The 17,417-nt window shown below is 37.0% G+C and overlaps 1 protein-coding gene across 2 annotated transcripts in view; it reads left to right on the top strand.

The window, feature by feature from the left end:
- TNPO1 (transportin 1) overlaps positions 1-17,417 on the top strand; it is a 79,348-nt gene that overhangs the window by 39,077 nt on the left and 22,854 nt on the right. For both annotated transcript variants that reach the window (XM_075488554.1, XM_075488553.1), the window contains 7 exons: positions 4,023-4,129; positions 5,257-5,390; positions 7,773-7,854; positions 8,598-8,720; positions 12,240-12,358; positions 14,827-14,887; positions 15,543-15,711. In XM_075488554.1, the coding sequence (XP_075344669.1) occupies positions 4,023-4,129; positions 5,257-5,390; positions 7,773-7,854; positions 8,598-8,720; positions 12,240-12,358; positions 14,827-14,887; positions 15,543-15,711 (795 nt within the window). The remainder of the gene's footprint in view (positions 1-4,022; positions 4,130-5,256; positions 5,391-7,772; positions 7,855-8,597; positions 8,721-12,239; positions 12,359-14,826; positions 14,888-15,542; positions 15,712-17,417) is intronic.

Below are 17,417 nucleotides of genomic sequence, written 5' to 3'. Positions count from 1 at the left end.
TTATGGACTATGGGCGAGAGGAAAATGCTCATCTCTTAGCTTTTTCCTGCTATCTCGTCACTTTTGAAGCTGCTTTACTATGAATTTTATTAATGTCCCATTTCCTTAATGACAGTAGAAACAAGTCTTTGAGTGGCAGGTACTTTTGTGATTTCAGGTTGTAGAAGAGTCACGCTTGCTTGTTTGGTCATAGGAGTTGTCAGTGGAGTACAATGGAGCTCGCTAAAGAATATATTCCAGTTCCATTTGGATTGCTGTCTTAGGGTTGTTTGGTGATGGTTTAGGGGGTGGGGGATCTGTTTTCAAGCGGTTATTCTTTGATTTCTCCTAGTATGAAATGTTTGTGGATTAGTAGCTCAATTACTGTTCAGCTTTAAGTGATCCTTGCAGGGATTATTCAAGCACGTATGAACTCTGAGGATGAGTAGCAACTGATAAACTGTATGCTTATGTAAGAGTTGCTATTTTGTGCATGCTTTGCACCCTCTCGTTTGAAGTAATTAAATGTTGGATCCTTGTAGCCTCCTGTCTTAATAGTGAGGTTGGTCTAGTGCCCGCTGGTCTCTTGGTACTAGCTAGGTGTAAAAATATTACTACCTACCTAGGCCTTCTTTGTTAGCATATGAGTTGGCATGTGCTAGTTAGAGCTGCTCTTTGAGATACATACGGGTTTTTGTAGTTCAAGCACTATCAATTTAATGAGCCAACTGCAAATCAGATCTCTGGAATTCTGAGAGGAATATGAGCAAGTACATCAAAATAGCATCAGAGAAGATTTAATGCAGTATTCACTCTCCTTTGTGGTCTCTAGCATCTAGTGCTAACGAGACAAAAGCTGATACCTTTTGGCCAAGATGGAGGCAAGCTGATTAATCTCATCCTCAGAAGTCACCTCGCTGAGGAGAATGCGCATGGCAATAGAGTTGATTTTAGAACTGTGACTTGAGACCAAATGGTAACTACATGTTGTTGTATCCTTACTTAGCTTCTCCCTATTTTAATCCCCAAATGAGTAACAGTGTGGAACTTCTCCGTGCTGTATGGTACAGGTTTTAAAACCCCATATGCTAATGTTGAAATATGGATTAAAGTTCAAAAAAGATGGCTGCATGTGTTGAGGACCCACAAACTTACCAGGAAATAAGTGCATCTATTTAGGAAGTGTCTGTGACTGTTCTTAAAACTTTCTGGGGATTCTAGTCTGGGCAGGACCTTAGTGTAGCTGCTGCTTAAAAGCAAGCAGGAGAAATAGTTTTAAGTGTTTAAGAGTAGTGGTGGGACTGGAGAGCTTCACTGCAGAAGGAAAGTGAAAGCTGATGATTGCCCTATGAGGGGGAATTTTGCTATGAAGTTGAGCTTTTAGAATTAAGGAGTTCAGAAATCAGCTTCAGAAGCTACAGAGGCAAAACACCAGCCCAAAACCCCCAGTCTTCCCCCTGTCCTGTTATTGGCATGAAAGTACTGAAGCATAGCTGCTTTTTCTTTGTGGTCAATTTTTTATTGTAGAATTGATGCTGTAAACTGGGGTTGCATGTAATTGAAACAGTGACATAAAAAAGCTGTCATGACAATTACGCTTATGTTTTTAAAAATTTCTGACATTACTCTGGAGTTTGTTCTCTTGTATATTTACTGCTCAATTAGCCCAGCTGCTATATTAATTAGATTTCACATTTGTCAGGTGAAATATCAACAGATTCTGTAATACTGTTTTGAAGTCCATTACAAATCAAAGACCATCTTTATGAAGACTTTCAGTTTCAGATTTCTAACCTTGCCACATAGTATACTGGTCAGAAGGAAAGACCTGCCTTAACTGTCAGCTCTAGCCCAAACCTGTGAAAAAGCTGCAAGCTACTAAACTGATTATTTCTTTGATTATTCTTGTGATGTCCATGTTTCTGTGTCTGAAGTGTTGCAGAGAAAGCCACAAAGGCTAATCTCTGATGTCTTCTGTTCCCTGCTGGCAAAATAAAGCAGCAGGTGGGTGGGGAAAATTTCATATTTGAAAGGAGATCAAGCTCGTTAGAAGCCCATGAAGATTCCTTTTAACATGAACATAAGTGCCTAAAACTTATTTTTTTTATGTGGCTGTTTCCTCATTGTTCTTAAAACCTTTTGCAAAGCTTCAAATGCTATAGCTTTTTCCTCTTTAAGTTCTTGATAGTCTGATAGTATTCTTTTTTTTTTTTTGTCCCCATCAAAGTCTCTTTATCATTTCAAAAACACTAGCACAGCATTAAGTGGCTTCTCTGCAGACCTGTTCAGAAAGTTCATAATGACGTGTATGGTCTGAACTGCATACACCTCTGTTGCAAGGGGCAGTGGCCTCGGGTCACTTCTTGCCTGTGCATCTGGAGGTATTTCCTCCTAGATCCTGTTGCTATCTGCAGTAAGCCTTTTGGAGGAACACTTGAAGTAGTTTTCAAATAGTCTTTCTTTCAGCTGTGAAAGCTTACACACATGACAAGTATAGCCAGACCATTTGACATCCTCAGAAACCACTTCTAGGACCTTGACAAGATCTTCAACCAACACTTTTCCAAACTGCCTACCCCTTTGAGACTTACAGCTTCTGTCACATTAGTTCAGAGGAGCTCCAGGAATTTAATTATGTTTGTTTCTAAACCCGTGTTAAGTCTAGAAACAAACCTGTGCCAGATCTAAGTTAGAGAGACAATTTTTCAATTTAAGTCCTTTGTCTAGGAGGCAAGAAAATGAATTTATTTTGTTCTTTTTGTGAAGTTCAGTTTAATAATAAAAAAAAGTGGATCATTAAGATCCAGCAACAGTAAAATAACTATTTTCTATTAATGCATCTGATATTCTTTGCAGGACCATAATATTCAGGAGAAATGCAGTCTTTAAGACTCCATAGATCTCCGTAAGCTTTTGGGAATCTTTTCTATTCAGTTGCAGTTATGAAGAGAACTGGATACAAACTACTTCTGGAGCTGTAAAATTGTGTTTTACCTCTGTCTTCATTTTTGCCCTTTGTCTTCGTGGGTTCTCCAGCCTTATTGCATCAAAGGAAACATGATGCAAAATATCTTTTAGTTACTGTGTGTCTTGTCCGGAATGTCCTTTGCTCTGTAATGTTGTCCTGTGTTCTTGTGTGTTTAACAAGAGTTTGAACATTTTATTCCAAAGAAAAATTATGTATTGTGATTAGCTTAATGAAAAAGCTTAGGAAAGCTTTTTTCATCACTTGTCACTTGGGAGATTACTAGTTGTAGTAGTATCAAGTTCTTCTGTGTTCATACTCATTAGAAGTAACTGTCAGTAGCATAATAGATATGCCACCTGTTTCATTTTTGTCTTGAGGCAAAATAGACTCATACAAAGTCAGTTTTAGTTTATAAGCAGCCTTCCCTGTTCCTGTCACCTAATTAGTTTTTCCTGGGATTTCTGTATGTGGAAGAAACAGAATTAGTGACTCTTTGGGCTGACCTATCTGTTTGCTGGATCTCAATCAGCCAACCCCTGCAGCTGCTCACTGGATGACCTGCCGTAGTGTGTAACCTCTTAGTAGGTATTTCTGTCTTAGACTGTGTCCTTAATGTTTTGTGTAAACACAGTAAAGTTGTGAACACATAACTTACCACTGGGTTTTAAGTTTATTGAATGACAGCTTCCCACATTCATGCTTTTGTATCACAATAAAGAAGAGCTGACTTGAGGTGGATACTCTGTATTTACTGGAGGTCAAGATTTGTACAGTGTTTAGTAAATTTAGAGCCAAAGCTGCCCTGCAGTGTTTGAGCATGATGATTTCCTTAACTGGAATTACTTTGTGCTTGATTTCTCACGCCTGAGCCCTTCATGGTAGCAGGAAGGAACAACCCACCTTTGCATTTCAAAGCCCATCAAATACCATTCCTCTTTTTATGCTTGCCAGTTCTTAACAAAACAAGAAATTTCTTAACTCCTTAGATCTTTGAGAGGAGAAAAATGAGAAAAATTGGTATGAAACATGTAAAGATATGGAGATCTCATTTCCTTCCTCCTTCTGATTCCTTTAGGCATTCTGATAACAACCATTGCCTCAAAAGGGGAATTACAGAATTGGCCTGAACTTTTACCAAAGCTTTGCACCTTGTTGGATTCTGAAGATTACAATACCTGTGAGGTAAGGAGACTTAAAGAAAATATAATAATATAATCTGAATTTGATTATTTTTGTGTCTCTTCATAGACACTATGTGTATGTATAGTATTTTTTGTGTGCGTATAAATGCACATATATTCTCCTCAGAGAACAGTGGCTCAAATTTGATACTTTTTCTTCTACCTGCATTCCATGTTCTTACTGTTCAAACAAATTTGTTTTCTTTGCATAAAAGCAGAATAAGACTGCAGATGGGTAGTCGTAGCATCCCAGCTGAGAAGTATCCTGAAGTTACCACTTTCTGATGCCTAATCTTTTAGGTGTCATCAGCATCATCAAGCTGACCCTGAATTTTCTCTTACTTAAAAGTAGTGTTCATTCTCCTTGTACCTTAATTTGGAAAAGCGATCTGTCATTGCTATATCAGGGTGAAATTAACTGTGTTGTTCAGTATGTGTGAAGGAAAATAAATAAATACCAACTTAACTGTTTTAAACTATGAGGAGAAAAAAAGCCTTTTCTGATTTAAAAAAAATTAAAATCTGTGATCACATAATTTAGTTACTTGATACTGTCTGCCATAAAGTGTGTGAAGCATTTTGTATAAAATAATCCTCAGAGATAGGATAATAGTCCAAGATGCCATACTGTTATGTAGTGTTTTAGTGCTGCTTTCTCAAGAAAAAGAAAAAAACACTTGAAAATGAAAGTCAAAATGACCATCATATCCAGAGTTCTGTTTTGCCCCATAACAAACCATGAAAGGAAATAGTTATATATGTAATTAAATTGGATACTTCTGCACCTGGACATTTATTTCTCAAATAAGAACGAGCTTTTAAGCATTTTTAAAAATATGGTTGAATAGATGAGCATTGAGTGCTAAAATTAAAATTACCACTTATCCACTGAGTCACCCAGCTTGAGAGCTTACAGATGCCGGTATAAAGTGTTTAAATAAAAAGCCTTTAAGGATGTTTCAGTTTAAGTCCATATTTAGTTAGCTGCATTTACTGTGTTAACTAGCTACATTTACTGTGTTGTGCTGAAATTACCTGTTCTGTACAAAACCTGAAATTTTGCTTTCTTCAGAATGTGAAAGAAGAGTGGGGTTTTTTGGTGGTTTTTTTTTTTTTCTTTTTAAACAGGGTGCATTTGGCGCTCTTCAGAAGATATGTGAAGATTCTGCTGAGATTTTAGATAGCGATGTATTGGACCGACCACTCAATATCATGATACCTAAATTCTTGCAGTTCTTCAAGCACAGCAGTCCAAAAATAAGGTAGGTTTAGGTGTTGTAGTAGTTACCTGTTAAAATTTTATTTACATGAGCAGCAATGTTGCTATTTTGTAGATGTGTTTAAAACATGCTTAGTTTTTTTAAATGATCCTGCAGACATCCACAGAGATCCCATGCATCAGTAATTTCCATGTTTATCTGCTTAGTTAATACAACAGTCTCACCTCTTCATACATCTTCCATCTCTGAAAATCAAGCTGGTTTTTTTGCATATTATTATGAAAAATTCAATGCTGTGATTAGAACCTAATCATCTGATTACAAAAACAATTTTGCATTCATTTTGTAATGACTTCAGCAATGGGAGAGTCAAAATTCTTTTGCTGACAATAGTTTCTGCGTTCTTGCAGAAAATTTCTTCTGCTTTAACTGCACCAAGACTTAAAAAGCTCTTTATCTTTTAGCTGAGTCAAATTAAATAGGTTCATCATCTTTTCACTGTAAAACTGTATTAAGCTCTCCAAAGCAACAGAAGTATAGGATAGAGGAAAAAATCCAGAATTAAATTGTTATTGCTGATATTTGTTACGAAGAACAGTAGCTTTTGCCCTGAAATGAGCCAACAGTATGCCCCTGCCACAAAGAAGGCTAATGGTATCCTGGGCTGGACTGTTGCCAGCTGGTTAAGGGAGGTGATCCTTCCTCTCATCTTCCCGGTGAGGCCACACCTGGAATAATGTGTCCAGTTCTGGGCTGTCCAGTGCAAGAGGGACATGGACATACTGGAAAGAGTCCAGCAAAGGGCCATGAAGATGATGAAAGGAGCACCTCTCCTATGAGAAAAGGCTGAGAGAGCTGGGACTGGGGGAGCTCATCAATGTATGTAAATACCTGAAGTGAGGGTGTAAAGAGGCAGAGCCAGTGGTGCCCAGTGACAGGACCAGGGGCAATGGGCACACGCTGAAACACAGAAGGTTCCCTCCGAACATCAGGAGACACTTTTTTATTGTGAGAGTGACCAAGCACTGGCACAGGTTGCCCACAGAGGTGATGGAGTCTCCCATCCTTGGAAATACTCAAAAGCCATCTGGACATGGTCCTGGGCAACTGGTTGTAGGTGGCCCTGCTTGAGCAGAGGGGTTGGACCAGATGACCTCCAGAGGTCCCTTCCAACCTCAACCATTCTGTGATTCTCTGTGATTCTGTGAAATGTGTTTTTTAACTCCTATTTGAAAATTATATTGAAAGATTCTACAATTTGGAGGTGGCAATTCTTTATTCCCAACAGTAGTAGATGGTGTAGACTAAGAGGAAGAGTGTAACTTGCACTATATCATGATAGGATTCAAATTATATTTAGAAACTCACCTAGAATAGATGCACGCTAAGAAGAATATATAACAAAGCATGAACTTGCCCTTGTGGAAAGCTAAGCTTAATACTTCTTTGGAGCTGGGAGAGATGGAGAAAAAGACACTTTTTTCCTTACCACATTATACAGTCTTTCACTTTTTTCCTATGCTGCAATGTTTTTGGCTTTGAGACTCTTAAACCAGTTTCAAGTTTAAAGCAGGCCACCTGCTGACCCACAGCCTGGTTCTAGTACATAGTGCTGAAGTATGAAAACTATTAGTAATGTCAGTAAAATACTCTATATTTAAATCTGTCAGAGACAACTTTTGAACAATGTTTTGTGAGACAGTCTTCCAAGAAATATCTGAACAGAATAGAAGTGTGGAGTTACATTAGTAAAAATACTTGAATGGGTCTTCAAAGGCTTTTACAGGTAGTTTTGCCTTGTGCCTTTATTTATGGAATTTGACTTTTCTGTCTCTGAGAAAGAAAAAGACCTGTAAGAGGCTTTGCATGAAATGGCACAGAAGAACCAATGCCTCATTTTTTAGTATGTTTCTACCACAAGTGTTTTAGGATGTATCCTACTACAAGTGTGTGTTTTTTCTAAGCTGCACCTATATTGTTGACACATACTGGTCTCACTAAATACTAAAAATATTGTAAAGGCAGTTGGATGCTTAACAACAAAGAAGGGCATGCTAAAATTTCACCACATTGACTTGTATAGAATTGTTAATATCTCAGAAGATCAATAATCATAATATACTCAAAAAGAACATCCTTACATACTGTTCAGAACAAATATGCCACATGTAGTCATCCTGCTCTGGTTTTTATTTACTGAATACTTTAAATATTTTTTAGATATGTCAGAGTATAAAGTGGTACTTAAAATGTGGTTTAGTAATTTTGCTTGGTAGTACTAGAGGTGTGCGGAGTTGTTCCGTCTTGCCTCTAGAAGACGTTTGGACAGTGTCTTTTGCTTCCTAACGTTTTTGATGCCTATGTACAGTTCAGAAAGTGTTCTTAACTCATGAAAAATGTATATTTTAACTGTTCCATTTGTAGGTCTCATGCTGTTGCATGCGTCAATCAATTTATCATCAGCAGAACTCAAGCTCTTATGTTGCACATAGATTCTTTTATTGAGGTGGGTGTGCCTTCTTGGTTGGGGGGTTAAGTCAGATTACATATCTGATTTATCAAGAGTTTTGAATTATGTTTTACAACTACCTCTACCCACAAACTCCCCATTTCTGGTTGCCTGTTCTTAGCTTCAGTCCCTATGGATGGAAGTTCATTCTGTATGCTCGTGCTCAGAGTTGATTAGTCTAAGCACTCTCCAAGCCCAAAAAATAGTATTTTGAAAGATGCTTCCTCTTCATAAGTAGAGGAAACTCTTGTTGCATAAAGGTGTCAAAGTAATGGCAGCAGTCTGTCCCTTACCTATCATGGCAAGTGCAGTACAGGGACCATCATGTCACTGAGTCCATCTGGGTCTCTCTGAATACTGCTACTGAATATGGATTAGAAGGGTGGTATTTTGGGTTATCTAGAGCATTTGATTTGCTGCTGTTATGTACTGATGGATTTTTCTGGCTTCAGAACTTCATTTATGTTTAGGATTTAAAAAGAAAAAAATCCAGGAAATACTGTTCTTGTGCCAGTGCTAATATTATGCAATGTTTTCATTTTGTGTACAGTACACACTGAGAGTCTGAAGAGTTCATTTGCTGAACCACATGTCTTTAAGAAATATAATGGTATTCTGAGGTGTGGGGTGGAAGAGTACAGAAGTACATATTTGCATACTTTAGGTCATCAGTAATGTCATTTAAGTACAAGTTGGAGTAGATGAACTGAGGCTTTTCAACTGGTATTACTTTCCAACAGAATCTTTTTGCTCTGGCTGGTGATGAGGAGCCTGAAGTACGCAAAAATGTTTGCCGTGCTCTGGTAATGTTGCTGGAAGTTCGAATGGATCGCCTGCTTCCTCATATGATTAGTATAGTTGAGGTGAGTCTCATTTCCCAGATTGTGTGCTGAAAGCTGTTTGGGGTTGCAGAAATAATAACAAATAAAAAGCATTCATCAGAACAGGTATGTTACTCTTGCACTTGCCTACTTTTCATTTTCCTTCAAGACTGAGATGGAGAAACATTCTTCTTAGCTAATTGCCAACTTGACATTGTGTTTGACAGGCAATGCATATGGCAGTTGTTTATTCTTCATTAAGTTAATTGATCCTGAAATGGCCGGGATCAGCTATACTATGGAGCAGCCAGGCATTGCTTGACCCCAAATGAGAAGATCTTGTTAAAAATCTGGTGCTAGTGCTGATACTGCTACAGTTTACACATTGAAGCTGTCACTTTTTTCAGATGTGTTGACCATAACAAGGATAAGGCATGTTATTTTATATAGCTGAGATGCTCTTTGAGCTACTAATGACATTGTCTCCCATTGCATTCAGTCGTAGAGGTTGATGTTACTTGATAGTTCCTTTACCATTCTAGATTAGTGCAGACTTGTCTACCAGAGGACCAATCAGCTCTGGTTTTTTGTCTGCTCAAATGTTTGAGCTGTAATTCCCACATTTCTGGGAAATGCTGGCAATTTCTAGGTAGTGTTTGCATATACTATTTGCCAGACTGGAAATATAGCTCAGATCAGAATGTTTCTCATGCAGCTTTCATGTGGACAAGTGGGTCACAACCCAGTGTCAAATTCCATAAGAACTGTGTCCAGACAACACAAAAAAGGCGTTAAGTTTTTCTTTTGCTCCTGAACACAGGCATTAGAGATGCATAAACCTGAGGTGACCCTTGACAGCCTTGGCCTGTTGTCTACTCTTCCTATATGTTGTCTGGAATTCCATGACACTAGTCTTGGCAGACATGCCCTCATATAACATAGTACAAGCAAGGATTGTTGGTGCTTCGTGGTGGGGTTTTGGGGGTGAGAGATTTTTTGGGGTTTGAGAGAGAATAAAGCTTTGGAGATGATATTGTCAAGAAGTGATAACTTCTGTGGCTCTTCACCCTCCTAAGATCAGTAAGAAACTTCTGGGCTTTGTAGGTGGAAATGATGTCACCAACTAGAAAAAGATCCAAGATTGTATTCTCATTGTATCTGGTATTTTGCTCTTGGGAAAACTATTACTAGGCTTCTTCTCTACCAAAGTAGTGATGTTCTGTTCTGTAACAGAAAGTTTAGAATTTTTTTTTTTCTTTCTCCAGTTTTGGGACTACTGTGTACTGTTACTGGTTTCCCCAGTTCTGTATACATCCTGTTTTGTGCAAATGTAATACCCCAGAACTGACTATTGTTCAGCATTCAAATGAGTCAGGTTTTCACCTTTGAGGCTTTAATGCCTCCAAGCTGAATGATGCTGCTGATGGCTGCTTTAAGTGAAGAAAGTCTTAAAAGAGAGAAACTTTTTATCTACATGAAGTTCTTTATGATTATGGAGAATCACTGTTAAAGTAAAGAATATTAATGATCCAGTAGTGATTCTAAGAAGGTCTTGGCGGGCATCATGCTTTTGAAGCAGTCAGGTTTGGTATTAACTTTCTTGCCAAATACCTGGAGCATGCAGGAATGGCTGAGTTTGGATTTTGTTGGGTTTTTTTGAGCATGTACTTCCAGGTGAGCAGAAGCACAAGTTTTTTCTTTTTTTGTCTGAGAGCTTGGTAACAGGATATGTCAGGAGCAGACCAACCTAACATTTCAGTTACTAGATTGCACTTGTATGCTCACAGAGCATGTTTATCCAAACACACGGCGCCTAAGATCTTTCTCAGTAGAAATTCTGACTTTTGCATCCTGTTGCTTTCTTCAGATAAAGGCGTGTCTGTTACTGCTCAAAGGATGTGTTCTTCTTAATGCTCTGTGTAGCCCACTATTCTTTTCTTGCTGGTTTGACTTAACAAGGCTAACACAACAGTTATGTTTATGTTAGAGAGTGCACAAAACTGTACTGAATAATCTTCCTATGCTATTTTGTAATTTATTGTGACAAAGCAACTATTTGCATTACCTAAAGTCGGTAGAACTTTGTAGCTTATCATTAAAAGTATTTAGTACAATTTGGCATGATAATATAAAAAAAAAAAAAAGCCTTCAAATACCTTTTGATCAAATACTTTCAAATACCTTTTTAAGCCTTCATTTTGCTTTGTTACTAGGATCAGTGTTCTTGCTATGATTTCCAAGCTGTGTATATGGCTATCTTGCACCACTGAGTGTAAGTAGCCTTTTCAATCTACTGCTGTCTAACTTCATGAAGCATAGAGTATAATACTTATAATAGATACTTAAAGAGCAAATGACGGTGTGAGGGGCATCTTCAAACAGATTACTTTTTGTCATTCTGATTTTGTCTTTCTGACAAATAATAAATCCACAAAATAATAGTGGATTTTCAGTCCCTCTGGGGAAAAAATGCCAAATCTCTTAACTTAAGGTTCATTAAGGAAGCCTTGCTTGCAATGAGTAGGACATTTTTCAACTTTTCCAAGCTGCAATCTGTTGACAACTCGGAATAGAGCAGTATTTCTCTTACTGTAAGTTCTTAATCACGATAGCGAACCTTTAGGAAAAGCTTGCAATTTAGTGCAATTTTGTAGGAAGGGGTACGATCATGGCAAGTCTTGCATCCCTGAAATGCAGAAGGATAATAAAGGTCCCCCATTGTATTTAATTTTGAGAATAAAATGGTATTCTGAAGCAACTGAAGAGGGATTTTTTTTTTTTTGCTCTAAATCTATATGTGAGGAAAGGTAGCTGCATGGACTTCTGTGAGGTTTTCTAAAATGAATGGAAGAACCAACTGTTCCAGAAATAAGGGCTGACATGGAAAAATGTAGAAATTACTATTTTGGAAGTTGCAAGAGTCTTCCTTAAATTGTTTTCGCAGTTGTGTATAAGAAACTGATGTAGCAGTAGTCTACTAGTCTATTTAGGCTTTTTGTTTATGCAGGTATTTGATTATTTTTGGTTGAAGGAGGGCTAAATTTTAATAGCCAGCTTAAAGATTTGATATTGCATCTCTGAATTACCATTCGTGCTAGAAAAATGTGAGACTTTTTTACTTACATCCTGTCAGGTAATCAAGATTTGGAAGGGAAGCTTTTTTATGGTACTGGAAATAAAAAGTATTTCCATCTTATTAAGGGTATAATTGTACCTTTTTATTCAGAAGTGTAAAAGAGGGGTAAAAATTTTAAAAAAGTCTATTCACAGGAAACTGCTGTTTATTATCTTGGGTCTCTGTAGTTTCTTGGTAATAATGTTCTCACTTAAGCAATGAAGAAATTTAGAATCTGAATCATCTAGCATTAAGAAAGAATTCTCTTAGCTTATTCTCACTATAGCCTTAAGTAGTCTCTTATGTCTGTTTCTTCCCCTCACAAGAAACAAAATTGCTATGGTAGCATAGTCTGGTTTTGCGAACACACTTTACAATGTTGGTAGCTTCTTCTGGACACTTAAAACTTCTATCTTACAGAAGTAATTTATTTTCATGTTGTGTAGTACATGCTTCAAAGGACCCAGGACCAAGATGAAAATGTGGCTTTGGAGGCTTGTGAGTTTTGGCTGACCTTGGCTGAACAGCCTATTTGTAAAGATGTATTATGTCGGCATCTTACTAAGTAAGTATTAAGAATTAAAACTCCTATTTATTTTGAAATAGTCATCTTTAAACTTCAGTTGACTTGTTCCTGGTTACTCTCATAGAGATAGTATCTAGCTTGCGGTATGCTTAGAAGAATTTTCCTGTAGCTAGTTCTTGTGCATAGTAAAAATGGCTGTAGCACGGAGTTTATTGAAAAGAATTCTGAGGATTTCAGACCCAACAAGCTCCAGAAGCACCCTAAACTGTGTCACTGTGGTGCTTTACCTCAAGCTTAACAGGCTTTTAAGCTTCAGATGAACGCAAAGATGTAATAGCCTGCACTTAAGCTCAAACATCTCCACATGACATTACCTGTAATATCTTGTGTACCATGAACATGTTGTCTTGACTACTGCTGATGTAGGCATCTCTGTGCAATGCTTCTATGTGCATAGTCATGCAAAGGGTTCCCTGTTTTATAAAGAACATGCCAAAATGGCATGACAGCACTTGGATTTAGGAATCCATTTTATATCAATTACTATTGCAATTTTAACTTGAAAAAAGTATGTAAAATGTGTTCAGTCATACTTCTGCAGCCTGATAGTAGTTTAAGTTTCAAAAACTAGGTTTTGTGAGTTTCAAAAAGTTATCCCATGCCTCAAAATGTAGATCTTTGTTTGAATGGGAATGAATATCTGTGTTTGAGACTTAAACATCTGCATGTCTGCAACAGTGCTTGTAACTTTTTTCCAGAGTAATCTGAAGTCTTTTGCAATAGGAAATGAATTCTTCAGTGTTCCCAGTAAATGGATACTCTTTGTTTTTATATATGCATGGAAGGTTTTTGAAATCACTAGGGCAGTTCTCTCAAGATCTTGACTGGAAGAACAGAGTCACAGACAGAAGAGATGCATTCTTCTCACAAAAATAAGCCTTATAGATTTGAAACAATTTAAAAAAATCAGCAAAATTTCAGTTTTCATAAGCAATTAGAAAGTAGAGAATTGAGATTAAAACACCTACTTTAGCAGTGGAGGAATAGGAGTTGAAAACAGGAGAACCAATGTTATGAGAAATAATTTTTAAGTTTTAAAATGGTTTTACTTAATTCCTACTCTTGTAGCTCAAAAGAATGATAGCACAATTCTTGAGTCTACCCACCCCCTTCCCAGCATACATCATGTTTATACTGAGAATAACAGTAGTTACTAACTACTAGTTAATAACAAGTATTAAACCTCTTTTGGCCTACATGAACCTTGACGCTGCAACAGCGTCACACTCTTTTTTTTTTTTTTTTTTTTTTAAAAAGCTTCTAAATTTCTAGAAAAACAAATAAGGGTAACATTACGTTTCTCATGGTCTTTCAATGTCATGTCTGTTGAAAGCAGCTTATTTGTTGGTGAGTCCTGTTTGACTAGACGGCTATATAAGTTTTGTCAATACTTGATGATAATCTTAAATTTTTTTTTATTAAATTAAAAGTGGGACAAGATCTTCTAAAAACCTGTTGATGTGTTATCTAATATCTTGTTCCATTTTGCTCCTGTGGGCTTTCTTAAAAAATACATAGCTCCTGCATACTTTACAAAGTATGCTGCAGAAATGCCAATGAATTGGTGTTAATGTGAATACTTACTATTCCTTCATTCAAAGTTCAGAAGGTAATGTGCCATTGCAATGTGTGAATATTATTGCTGGCCTGGTACCTTCAAAAGCAATACTCCTCAGCTGCAGAATATAGAGAGATTGAATTTGTCACCGGTGCTGGGTCAGTCCATGGTGATTTCATTATTAGCTTGATTTGAGTTGTAATACATATTTTTATGGATTTTTTTTTCCAGAGAATGTGTTTGTATGTAAAGTATTTGTCTTTTTTCCCTTACTACTTTTTTAGCTATACATCTGTACAGTTGGAGTCCCATAGCCTTAGCCAGTTTAATAATGAAGTTAAATCCTAATACAGATTAGTCAAGATCACTGCAATGTTGGGGACTTGTCTTATTGAAGTAATCTGAAAAGGATAGGAGGGCTTAATGTAGTTAGGCTTCCATCTTTGAGTAGTGAGGTAGAGTCTTCAGCCACAAGTAAATAAAGTGACAAGTACTATTGGTGAGAGCCAACTTAGTACTTGTTTATCATGCATATTATGGGAGTTTGAATTCTTACTGAAAACCTTTAGACTTAATTTCTGAAAGGTGCTTCAGAATAAATTCATCATATGGAATAATACCTGTTTTTTAAAGTTTAAAACTCAGTTGTGTCATCTGGCTACCTCTGGTTAAAAGTTTTGTAATTTGAAGTTAACACTTACAGATTACAAGTGTTGATGAACCTTATGAAATGGAATTTGGTTTAGCTTTTGTTATCAGACTAAGGATTTTTTTTTTTTTATTTGTGGTTTGGGGGGGTGAGGGTTACAACCAAAATTATGGCCCAGGTAACTGAAAACTGACTGCTTCTTCATGTGTTATTTTGACATGTATCAATATTTCTTTGTAGGCTGATACCTGTGCTGGTAAATGGTATGAAATATTCAGAGATCGATATTATTCTGTTGAAGGTGAGCATCAATTTCTTTTACTCTGTAAGAATATCTGGTTAGCTTCTGACCTGTAAATCAGAATGATTCAGATCAGAATAGGCAGGTCTGGTCTACCATCTGTTCAATGGAGCATTAGCTTTCTGGGCAAGGTGTGCTGTTCCAAATACTAAATGTGACTGCTGCCGTGTTTGTTGGATAATAATCTGCAGGCTTTCCTGCTTTGCCCCTATCCCTCCCATGCAACTTAGGCAGAGCTGGGATACTATTACACATTAATTACTGCAACAATGCAGCCTAAAAAAAATGTTCAGAATTAGTTCTAATGCCTTCTAAATTGAATACATGGGTTTTTCCATCACTATGTTTTAGAATATGTCTGTGTACCAGGATTTCTTTATCACTACTTCTTTCGGTTACATTCCCATCAAGAGTAATTTCTTACAAGAAGGATACTTTGTGCGGGAGCTTACCTCTCTTGTTTCTATCTTCCTGACATTTTTCTGGTAAGTGAAGCAGCAGAATGCAGGAACAATGGCATTTTTAGTTAGCTGGGCAGCACAAGTGGGATGTGAATCTTTCATATGCTTATAAAATCTTGAACTAAAACTACATTCTTAACTTCCTTGAGCAACATAGTTGGAATAGTTTATCTGATAAAACATTTTGATGACAGGGGGATGTTGAAGAAGACGAAGCTATTCCAGATAGTGAACAGGACATAAGACCTCGTTTTCATCGTTCACGGACAGTGGCTCAGCAACATGAAGAAGATGGTATTGAAGATGATGACGATGATGATGATGAACTTGATGATGATGATACTATTTCTGACTGGAATTTAAGTATGTCAAAGTAACGTGTAAAATGTTTTAAAATAGAGCCACTTGCATAATACAAGAATGACAGTAAAAAGAGGACTTTGTGTATAGGAATGCTGAGGTTTTGGTTTTGAATACGAAAAGAACTATCTGCTGACATAATTGGTGGATGGGGTGGAGGGGGATTCTTTCAGATGACATTTTGACGATGTAACTGTATTGGCAAAAGCTAGCCATCTGTAAGTTTCTTTCTTATTTTTAATATGGCAGATTGAGCTACAAACATTTACTGGATGCAATTCAACAGAACTTTTGGACTTAGACTTTTAATTCGACAAGATAATAAAAATAATGTGTCACCTGTTTAACTTCAGTTTAAAAAAAAAAAGCTCTTAAACACTGATAGCTGGCAGAAGCTTAATAATACTTTCTTTTACTTCAGTCTTCCCTCTAAAATTGGTTTGTGTGTTTCATTTTGTTTTTTTTTTTTTTCCCCATGTGAACATGCTACTACTGACAGCCATTACCAGTAGCTCATTTCTGTGCGAGGAATTTGCTTCTGACCAGAATATAGTACCTCAGTTATGAAGAGAGGAGATAGCTGTAAAGAAACCACAGTTCTGATGGCCTGTGTATAGGTCATAGGCCCTTTAGGACAATAGGCCATGTCGTAAGGAAAGAAAACGCCACAAACTGATTTTTAAGCTCCATGATAGAAAACAGCTAGTGAAATTCTGACAGATCTGACTTAAATATACTTTTCAAGCAGCCTCATTGTGGAATAATGTTTTGAGATTTGGACACATACACATAAATTTTTGTTTTCTTTCAAGGCCCTGAGCTTTCATGACAGGTCAATGTACCTTGAAGCTTATGGTCAAACAATTTTGAGACATATCTGAATTTAAAAAATTATTATTTCAGAAGAAAATATGAGTGCAAATATGCTTGTTTCCCTAAAGCCTCTTTTTGAAAGAAAGTGTAGTTTTAGATTCATAATGCTGTTCTTGTCAGTGCTGTGTGTAGAGACTGTGGAATTAAATACACATTTTCTGAAAAAGATAGCTGAAATGACAGAGGGTGCCCTGTGGTCCACAGTTTTGATTAAGACGGTGAGGAAGCTAAAGTTGTCCAGGAATGGTGGTCTGAAAGAGAAAAAGCAGAACAGTTAAGAAATCTGTATTGACATATGTCATCTGGACTTGAGAGAATTTGGATTATCTGAAAATCAGAATTGTGTGCCCTATTTGTTATCCAGTGTTCTATATTTGACTTCCAATTTGAACAGAGAGGAAGCATCAGCGCAGCCTGACAATTAGCAGCATTGCTTACTAATGAGACCAGTTGGATCCTTTATGACAGATTAAGAAGGAACTGAGATCATAATAAGCAAAACGTGCAATATAAATTCTGCAATATGAGCATTCTTTATAAACCACCTTAGCATTATTTTTTCTAGACATGACAACACCACAGCAGAAAAACAGAGTAAGGATTTCTGAATCATGTTTTGCAGTTGATCCTGATTTTTTTTAAGTCCTTTTAGTAGCTATTTAAGTGCTGCAAAACTGGCTTTCTAAGAGCTGTGGCTTTGCACTGGAGCACAGTGGATCACTGTGTATTGTAATGAAATTGAAGTATCTTTCCTCCTAATGCCCTGAGACTCCACTGGCAGCTCAAAGTTAAAATGAGGATTATATTGCCTAACTACAACTACTTGTATAATAAGC

The sequence above is a fragment of the Mycteria americana genome, chromosome Z, assembly GCF_035582795.1.
Source record: "Mycteria americana isolate JAX WOST 10 ecotype Jacksonville Zoo and Gardens chromosome Z, USCA_MyAme_1.0, whole genome shotgun sequence".
In the NCBI taxonomy this organism is placed as follows: domain Eukaryota; kingdom Metazoa; phylum Chordata; class Aves; order Ciconiiformes; family Ciconiidae; genus Mycteria; species Mycteria americana.
The sequence above is the reverse complement of the archived record's forward strand: the minus strand, read 5'-3'. Positions and strand labels throughout refer to the sequence as shown.